The sequence below is a fragment of the Argentina silus genome (assembly GCF_951799395.1).
Source record: "Argentina silus genome assembly, chromosome: 17".
Classification (NCBI taxonomy): domain Eukaryota; kingdom Metazoa; phylum Chordata; class Actinopteri; order Argentiniformes; family Argentinidae; genus Argentina; species Argentina silus.
In genome coordinates, this window is record NC_139671.1 from 17,008,821 (window position 1) to 17,018,820 (window position 10,000).

At 54.5% G+C, this 10,000-nt stretch overlaps 1 protein-coding gene across 1 annotated transcript in view; it reads right to left on the reverse strand.

Moving 5' to 3' along the window:
* nhsl1b (NHS-like 1b) overlaps window positions 1-10,000 on the reverse strand; it is a 103,595-nt gene that overhangs the window by 6,365 nt on the left and 87,230 nt on the right. Inside the window, 4 exon segments of the mRNA XM_083689376.1 lie at window positions 2-2,992; window positions 5,015-5,146; window positions 6,842-7,034; window positions 9,824-9,948. Coding sequence (XP_083545502.1) covers window positions 2-2,992; window positions 5,015-5,146; window positions 6,842-7,034; window positions 9,824-9,948 — 3,441 coding nt within the window.

Here is a 10,000-nt window from a genome sequence, read left to right on the forward strand (position 1 = left end):
TTGGGCTTCTTGGAGGCCACGGGGGGCTTCTGTTTGACTGGGGGGCTCTTGGTGGCCTCCACAGGACTAGGGAGGAGAGACTCCTTCTCCTGGTCTTCAGTTTTGCCATTTGAGAGGCAGTCCCTCTGTTCCTCAGCTTTACCATTGAGGATAGCGCCATCTGGCTGCACATCAGTGTAACAACAGTCTGTGGATAGCTCTTCAAAGAGCTTCTTTACGTGCGATGATGAGGACTTCCCCAGAGTGGAGCAGTTCAGTAGCGGCAGCACAGTGGGATGCTCCAGTTTCTTAGGTTTCTCCGGCGTCTGGGGCTTGAGGGCCCTCACCTGATCGACCCCCGTTTCCTGAACTTTGGTATGTTCCGCCTCGCCGTTGACAGGCTTCACTGGCCGCTTGACTGAGCGGAGCTGCACATTCTGCAGGGCGAAGGGGGTGATCAGAGGCTTGGGGGACTTGGGGGACTCTGCCTTGGTGTCAGTGATGGCAGCAGGTTTAAGAGCATCCTTTGCTGCCTTCAGGGCGAGAGGGGAGGATGTGGGTGGAGCAGGGGCGGGCAAAGGGGGAGGTGGTGGGGGAGTGGGGGCCATGGAGGGGAAGGGAGGAGGTGGAGGAGGGTGGTGGGGGGGAGGACTGAGGGATCCATTGAATGAGAGGTTAGGGTGGATGAGTGACTCTGGGGGAGGAGGGGGAGGGAATTCCGGGGAGGTTGAGTAAGGGGGTGGGCTCAGAGGAGTGCTTTGGGGGGTAGTGGGCAGAGGGGGAGCGGGGGGTGGAGGGGGAGAGCTTGGGCTGGAGGGGGGTAGAGGAGGAGGGAAGGGCGGCGGGGGGCCGAGGGGGGTGTGGGGTGCCGAGGTGGGGGGCAGAGGAGGAGGGGGCGGGGGAGGGGGTCCGGAGTTCCTGAGAGAGTCAGAGTTGTTGGAGGAGAGGGAGGTGGAGGAGGAGGAGATGGAGACGGAGGAGAGGAGCGAGGACTTCCTCTCAGGCACCTTGGGCTTGGGCCTCCCAGAGGGGGACATGGACCTCATGAAGGAGGGCACGGGGGTGCCCGCCGTGGGGGTGTTGGACTGGCTGGAGTAGCCGCTGGAGGGGGAGGTCAGCCTGTGTATCCTGTCTGGTGACGAGGTGGCAGTTTTGGGCTTGACCGCCACCCCTCCGTCCTGGCCTGGAGGAACGGACGCCTGGCTGCTGTTGTGATGGTGAAGACCCCCACCGCCTCCGTTCTGGAGGGCCCCCGGGTGCGGCCCACCTACAACGTTAGCGGAGGGGTGCTTCGACGGGGACTGTGCCCCCTGGTCCCCGTGGTTACGGGGGTAGTCCATGTAGTAGCCCCAGGACTCAGCGTAGTCGGAGCGCAGGCTGCTGGTGTCGCTGTGCGCCGGGGTCACGTGGCAGAGCGAGTACACGTTAGCCACCACGCGGCCGTTGGGGTTAGCGGCTAGCGAAGCGGCGGAGCTGGCGGCGCTCACGCTGCTCTGGCTGCGCGGCCGCAGCTCCCAGGGGTCCTCATAGTCGCTGCAGGGGCTGTGGGAGGGCGATGACGGGGAAGCCCCTTTCCCCTTCCCCCCTCGCAGGCCCATCTGGAGGCTCTGCTGCAAGCTGGCGATCAGCGTCTCGTTCAGCACTGAGCCGTTAGCGGCTACGCTAACTCCGCTAACCGCGCTGACGCCGCCCAGGGGCTTCTTCCCGCCGGGCTTGCGCCTGAGGGAGTCTGTCCGGGCCGGAGGCAGGGGCGGCTTCTTGGACTTGCGGAGGGAGATGCTGCGGGAGAGCGAGCGGTCGCTGTACAGGCTGGCGCCGTCCTCCTGGAACTCACGGCACTCGTACATGCTGTGCCTGGTGGCCCGGCTAGGCGCCGCACCGTGGCCGTGCCCGCTGCCGTGGGTCCTGGAGCGCAGGCCGGAGTCCAGGTGCATGGAGGTGTAGTAGCCGTCGTTGTCCTGGGAGTAGAGGGAGCTGGAGTCGGTGGTGCCGCGGGACGACAGCTCCAGGCTGCTGTACGTGTGGTTGACGGGCGTGGAGCAGCTGGAGGTCAAAGGGCGCCGGGGCGGGACCACGTTCTCCGGGGTGTCGTAGATCCACTGCTCGTCGGCCGAGGACGGCGTCGTCGCGGCGATGGTGCTGTTGTGGCTGTGCAGGCTGCCGTCCGAGCGGCCAGACTCGCTGGGTGTCGGCAGGGCGATTCCTCCCTCCTGGGTCTGGGTGTGTGCGGGCGTGGAGGTGGCCAGCATCCGGTCCCCGGAGCCATGGGTGAAGGAGGTGGAGCTCTGGGCGTCGGTGGAGGTGGACGCACCCATGCTGAGTGGCCTGGCGGTGGGGTAGGACGTCGCTGGGGACTGGCTGTGCTGGCTGGAGGAGGTGTGGAGGGTGATGACCTCAGCCGAGCAGGACATGGTGGCATTGGGGATGAGGGATGTGGAGTAGGCCGCGTGGGGGGAAACCAGGCACGCCGGACCACCTCCCCATTCGCCTGTCTGGGACCCCCTCACCTCCTGGGACTTGGGCCTGGGCAGGGTGCCTGTCCTGGGAGCATGTCTCAGGTGCACCGCCGTATCGTCCACCTGGAGCTTTCCGATCTGCCTCTGGGCCGCAGTGTGCTCCTCCGGCCTGATGGGGGTGCTGCTGTAGATGGGGTCGGCACTGAGGGAGACTCTAGCGCCCGGCCGGGGAAGACTGTGGAAGCGCTGGGCATCACCGTTCAGATGAGGTGGCCTGATCATCATTCCCGAGCCGTCGCTACTGGTGATGGAGATGCTTCCCGTCGACGATGACGTGGATATTCCGGCCATCTGGGCAGCGATTCCCTGTCCCCTTTGGGCCCGGATTCTGCGCATGGAAGGGGGAACGATCTTCACCTCCTCCGTCTGGCAGCCCGAATCCCTGGTGTCGGAACGCCGGAGCGATGAGTTGACACTCCCGACTCTTCCCAGCGTGGAGTACTGTCCCGGGATGAACATGGAATGTGGCCGGAGCTCACCACCACGTCCTTTCGCCGCTGCAGAGTCGGGAAAAACAGAGGAGGAAGAGAGAGAGGTTAAACATATGAGCAATCAAACTACCCTTTCTCTCTCTCTCTCATTTCCACTCTCTCTCTCTGTTCGGGCAGGCTGTCGATCAGATTAGCTATGTCTATCGGGAGGCTAATTAATTTGATTTGCTGCGGCCCTGCCTGACGCGTTAATAACCGCTGGTCGTCTTCATTAGGACAGAGAGGGAGGGAGGGAAAGAGAGAGAGAGAGAGAGAGAAAGAGACAGACGACCGGAAGGCAGACTCCCACTATGTTTTCTCTCCTATTCTAGCTTCGCCTCTGTCTGATCGGAGAGAGAATGGTCCTCGGGGGTGCGGGACAGGCAGCTGGTAAGGCGCGCGCACACACACACACGCACACACACACACAGACACACACAGACACACACACAGACACACACACAGACACACACAGACACACACCAGTACAAAAATAAACAATGTGAAGAATGTTGTGGACGCATCATGATGCATCTCCCATCTGTGGTAGCTGGCTGCCTGTTGAGGCTTGTGCTCCCTGAACACTCTCTCTCTCTCTCTCTCTCTCTCTCTCTCTCTCTCTCTCTCTCTCTCTCTCTCCCACACACACACACACACACACACACACACACACACACACACACACACACACACACACACACACACACACACACACACACACACACACACACACACACACACACACACACACACACACACCTCCCCTTCACTAAAAGAGAGAGTGACAGTGCTGCTGCTGTACACGACAGATTAAGCCGCAGGTTTCCGACTTCACAGACAGCCTTGGTGCAAAGAGGCGAGGGAATTACCATACGAGAGTAATCATGACATTCAAGCCTGTCAGTCAGTATAACCAGCCTTTAAACATCTCCTCTATCTGCATTGATCTCATCCTACAGAGAAATGACCTTCGCTGAGTCGCCCGGTCGCCCACATGTAAATAAACAACCGTCCTGTGACGCTGAACCAGACTTAGCACATTTAGCTTAGCTTTAGCTTGTGGCTATCAACAGGGTTATGGCAACCTCTGGACTCTGTTGTTTGTACTTCAGCCCCATCTGTTCCAAGGGGGTTAGAGGTTAGAGGTCGAAGGGTATTAAAGTTGAGGGTGGGGTCGATCATAACAACAGTTGACAATAACAAACTAGGGTGGGATAGGGAACCATTCACGCCTCACGCTTATTGCCTAACCCTCTGGGGAGACTTGGGGAGGTGGATTTGGAGTCAAGACCAAGTTCACGGTCAAATCACACACACGCCCACACACACACACACACCCTCCTACCCGCTCCCTCCGGTACACCACACACCCGGTTGGAGGCTTGTGTGGCTATTACACAATCGTAGAAATATGACTTGGCTTTCCCTAAGAACACATCAATCTAGGATTAGATGTAGGGTTTAGTGGGAGGTTGTAGGACACACTGTAGCATGCCAACATCATCAATGTGTCCCTGGGATGGAGTCCTGGGAGGTGATGGGAAAATGAGTATTAATGAGTGACGACTGACTACAGCACTCGGCTGGAAGAAGAAGTAAATATTCTACGATAAGAGACACTAGAATACTATTAGATTCTAAAATGAGGGGCTGAAGAAGACTGTTCGAAATTGTGGGGAATATGAATTCTAGAATAGGAGGTTGGGGTTGGGGGCTGATGGAAGGTTCCAGAATGAGAAGATAGATGCATAGATTCCAGAATGGGGAATAAAAGAAAGATTCTAGAATGAGCTGAAGTGAAGGTTCTACTGGAGAGATGGTACCATGAGAGAGCGCCAAGCATCGCGCTGCCTTTCAAATAGCGAAAAAGTAACTCAACTTAAACCACACACACACACTCGCACTCACACACACACTCACACTCACAGTGTACAGCCAGCAGAAGCTCTAGTTGTCTATCAGGGGATGAGGAAGAGGACTACAAGACTAGGGAGAACTACAAAAGCTAGCGGAAGCAGCGCAGCGGGGGGGCTCGTGGGAGGTCCATACCTAGTTCCACCTGGATGTCGTCGGGCACCCCTGATATAGTCTTTCTCCGTTTGACCTTCTTGGGCCGGCGCGAGACCGTGTCAGTGTTAATGAGGGAGCGGCGGATGCTGGCCTGCCGGTCAAACGTTGCCCCTAGTGGCAGGGAGTGGCGAGAGCAGCGCAGGCAGGAGACACAGGCGAAAAAAAAACAACGGCCCCGTTAGTGAAACAAAAAAAAACCCATACATGCGGATGTGTTTTCAACATGCAAAGGGAGAGGACAGGTCGTAGATAATAAGGACAAGACAGGCATTGAGACTTATGAGGGACGTAGACAAACACATACAGAGAGGCGTGTAGAAACGCATGTCTGTGTCACACACACACACACACATGCAGAGGACCGAGACAGGCTGTGATAAACACACACACAGAGAAGCGAGAGAGAGTGGTAGCGTACACATAATCAAGTCAACAAAAACATACACATTAGGCGTTGACAGCCTGAGGCCAACACAATCTCCAGGAACTGCTTTGTTTGATTTGATAGATGGGGTGGGGCTGGTCAAACTGTCAAACGTGTGGACTGACTATCTATCACGTTCACACATGGTAAACAATTTGATGGGAAATTGCATTGGCAGTGCATGTAACACATTAGCACTGATGCTCATAGAGTCTATGGGACATTAAGGGGATGAGAAATGAGCCCACGACGACTATGCTTTCCAGTGTGTGTGTGTGTGTGTGTGTGTGTGCGTTGGTGACAGACTCAGAGTCAGAGGACAAAACATAACAGTGTCTGACTCAACCAGAGCCGACAGAATGAGTTAGAGTGTGTGTGTGTGTGTGGTTGTGAGTGTGTGACGTAAAAAAGTTCCAGACTGACTCATGAGTGACAGATATCACTAGCAGATTTGATGTGTTAGTGTGTGTGTGTGTGTGTGTATGTGTGTGTGTGTGTGTGTGTGTGTGTGTGTGTGTGTTGGAGGGGGAGGGGGGGGTACAGCAGCATGGTGTCTGTTTTAGTGAGGAGAGGTTGTTTGCGTGTGTGTCAGTGCCTGTGTGTGACAGCAGTGGTGTGTGTGTGACTGCAGTTACAGTGTGTATGTGTGTGTGTGTGTGTGTGTGTGTGTGTGTGTGTCAGAGCAGTGGTGTCTGTCTCGGTCAGGCACCCTGTGGTTTGACGTATAGTCACTGAGCAGCCTTGACCTTTGACTGCTGTCTAACACTGAGATAGACTGAGCACACACACACACACACACACACGGACACTGACACACACATTTATAGCAAGAAGAAGGTCAGAGAGAGAGAGAGAGAGACAGAGAGAGAATAACAGAGACCCTCAAACAGAGTTATGATTTCATGTTGAGCACCGTGTGTGACAGTGGATGCATATATCTGACAAACAGGAACATGAAAACAAAACTAATAACATCCACAGAGATGGGTTGAGGATTGGCACACATGCAGACAAACACACCAATACAGTGGAGGTGAAGGGTTTAAGGTGAAAGGTGGGATGAGGCCAAACGTGTCTTGTCCTAGGAAGCTAGGGCACTAGGAAGCTAGGGTACTAGGAAACAAGGGTACTAGGAAACAAGGTTACTAGGAAGCAAAGGTACTAGGAAGCTACGGTACAAGGAAACAAGGTGACTAAGAAGCAAAGGTACTAGGAAACTAAGTTACTAGGAAACAAGGGTACAAGGATAGGCTGAATGTTCTTCATCGATATAGATTGCTAGATGTTGACATTGGTAGAGGAAAGTACTGAGGGATTTTTCAACCAATGACATTAAGACATTGGTGTGTGTGTGTGTGTGGTTGCCAGGGGTCGTGGCCTACCTGTTACGTTGATCGGGATGATGTCGGTGGGCACGGCCTGCGCCTGCTGCCTCATCTTCTCCTCCGGGGTGGGCAGGGGTGCGGCCTTGTTCCAGATCACCTGTCTGTCAACCTCAGGCTCCTCCCCTTCCTGGGGTGTCTGGGGCCTCACGGAGAGCAGGGACTTGTCGTCCTCCGCTGATGAGGCCGTGGACTGGAGGAGAGGAGAGAGGGATGAGAGTGGTGAGACGGGAGGAGAAAAGGAACGGGGGATGAGATAGAGGTGGGCCGGAGGAAGAGATCGGAAAGGAGGAGGACGTGGATGGAGGAAAGGAAGAATGGAGGGAAGACATGCACAACGAAGAGAGGTATGGTAAGAGAGGGATGAGGTGGTAAAAGAGGAGGGAAGAGGAGAGAAAGCGAGAGATAGGACAGAAGAGAGAAAGAGGAATGAGGTGTGAGCTTGAGTGAGCCTGGAGCTGCACACCTGAGCCTGTAGGGAAAGAGAGGCTGTGTGTGTGTGTATGTGTGTGTGTGTGTTGCACCTGTGCCCACTGTGTCTGGGTCGGCCCCCCTTTAAGCCTCCGCCAGCACGCTGTGTTCATTATGAGTGCACTTGCAATTACACACCCACCACACACACAGCTTAGCCCAATCGTTCTGACCTTTAGAGGCCCAAGGAGCTGTAAGCATGTTTCACGGTCAATCATACACAAAGTGACACACACACACCCACACACACACACTTGCATCCAGGAAAACTGACAGGAGGGTTGAGAGATGAAAGAGATGAGAAAGAGAGAGAGAGAGAGAGAGAGAGAGAACAAGAGGAGATAGAGTGAGAGACATGCACTGATGCAATAAACTGTGTTCACGCACTGTGAGTTCTCAATCAGAGCGTACATCTCCCTGAGAGCAACGGCACTGAACTGCTCACTCCTGCACCTGGGAGCATCATTAAAACACACCAGCATCCATATTTAACTACCTTCAAACCCTCAAAGGATGTTGAAATATTCAAATGTATTTTCACAACCGAATAACCTGGTTCACCTCTTCCCTCTCGAAGCAAAAATACAACCAGCTTACATCGCTAGGAATCCATACTTAGGAGTCTTTAAGGCTTTTAGCCTAAGAATGAATTAAATAACTCTTTAGAACAAAATACATTTGGCCCAAAAAACATGAACTGAAATTGAAAAATATCCCTGGTTGTCCCTAAAACGTTCCTTCTTCGTTCCACCTAAAGCCAGAAGCCGGAGTCTCACGTACCAGCTTGACCTGTTGCACTCCCGTCGAAATTTCCATTGGGGGAAAAGGTTAGTTGCTGTTACGTTCTTCCGACATTCCAGATTATCAGTGTGAAACTTCCAGACTTCCAGAGCTTTCGACTAGGGTGGGAGCCAGCCCCCAACTGACAGCTGCATCGCTGATACTGGAATTCCCATGAAATCCCCACATCGGAAAAACCAGGAGGGACGGGGCGGCTGATTGGAGATGCTGACATGCCGGCACAATATTATTCCGGACAAGTTTGTGGCGGGGGGCGGGGGTGCAATGACGCGAGCCCAACGGATGAAGAGAAACGTGAGAGAGATGGAGGGATGGAGGGAGGAGAGGTGGAAAGATCAGCAGGGAAGAAGCCAGTGTTTAGCACACAGGGTTTCCCTTCATTACAGCTCACACACGGTAACCCAGTTTCCCTTTGAGGCTGGGGAGCTGCTGTCAACAGGGGTTATACTCACTAGGCCTGGGGGGGGGGCATAACAGAGATGGTGCGAGACGGGTGAAGAGGGAGACCATAACAAAGATGCGGGGGAGTGGGGGGGGTCAAGAGGGTGCAGCCTTGGGAAAAGCATGGGGGGGGGGGGGGACTAGAGTGCAGAATGTATGTGTGTGTGAGAGAGAGAGAGGGGGGGGGGGGGAGAGGGATGGGGTGGTGAAGGCAGGAGAGGGATTCTGGAGATAAGATTGACGGGAGAGATGATAAGGGGGGGGGGGGGGGGGGGGGGGCGGTTTGGTGAGAGAGGGACAACAGCAGAACAGGGGGTCAGGAGGTCGAGAGGAGCACGGACATACCGATGGGACCGGGAGAGGAGGGGACAATGGAGACCCTCATACAGGCAGTGAAAGACCCCCTTCATAGACCCCCCACTGACCCTGTCAGGACCAGGAGGGGAGAAATGAGAGGAAAGGAGAGAAAAGTGTGTATTGGAGAAGAAGAGAGAGGGAAAGGAGAGGACAAGCGTTTGGAAGGGGAAGTGAGAAGAGAGGAGAGGAGAGGGGAGGGGAGGACATCAGCAGAGAGAGGGCTTAAAGGAATGTGCCTCACTGACACTAAACTGACAGCTCACCGAACACACACACACACACACACCCCCACCGACACCACGACACACACGCACGCGCAATCTTACGACCCAACTGTCCAAATGCAATGGTACTTTAAAACCTTTATTTATACAGCTTAGTCTCATTGAGAGAACAGAAACACCATAACACCATACAAACAACTTATTCTGAGAGACTTCAATGTCATATTACGTCACTCACAGGTTGCTCCCCAAACTATCATTGTCATCATGGTGACAACAGTGCCACCAAATGTAGAATAATGGAAAATAACGTTTCTTTCAACCGCAACTTTGTTATTTCCCAAATGGGTTTGATCAATAAAGAGCTCTGTATGCAAGTGGGAGACCAACCATGGGAGACCAACCATGGTAGGAACTCAGGCTAATGAGCTCTACAGAGGGAGAGAGGGGGAGAGGACGGGGGAGAGAGAGGGAGGGGGAGATAAGGGGAAAAGAGAGAGCTGACGTAAGGGGAGTGAGAGAAAAGGAGCAATGGAGAAAGATGTATTTCCACATTGTACCACCAGAGGGCAGAGTGATACCAGTTTGGTGTGAGCCAACTTGAGTTACCAGATGTTGTGAACGTGAGGCCTGTCCAAGTGTGTGATGTTTCTGGGTGTCTGTTAGTGTGTGTGTGTGTGTGTGTTACCTTCTTGTCAGTTTCGTCCTCGTCGTCCTGCAGGCTGCTGTGGGAGTCGCCAGGGCCAGCGAAGGTGGGACCCTGGGAGTAGTACTGGGAGCTCCGGAAACCATCCTTTCTCAGTTTGTCACACTCTGGAACACAGGCAGGGGAACCCATTAGACACACACACAATATTCAGCAGTC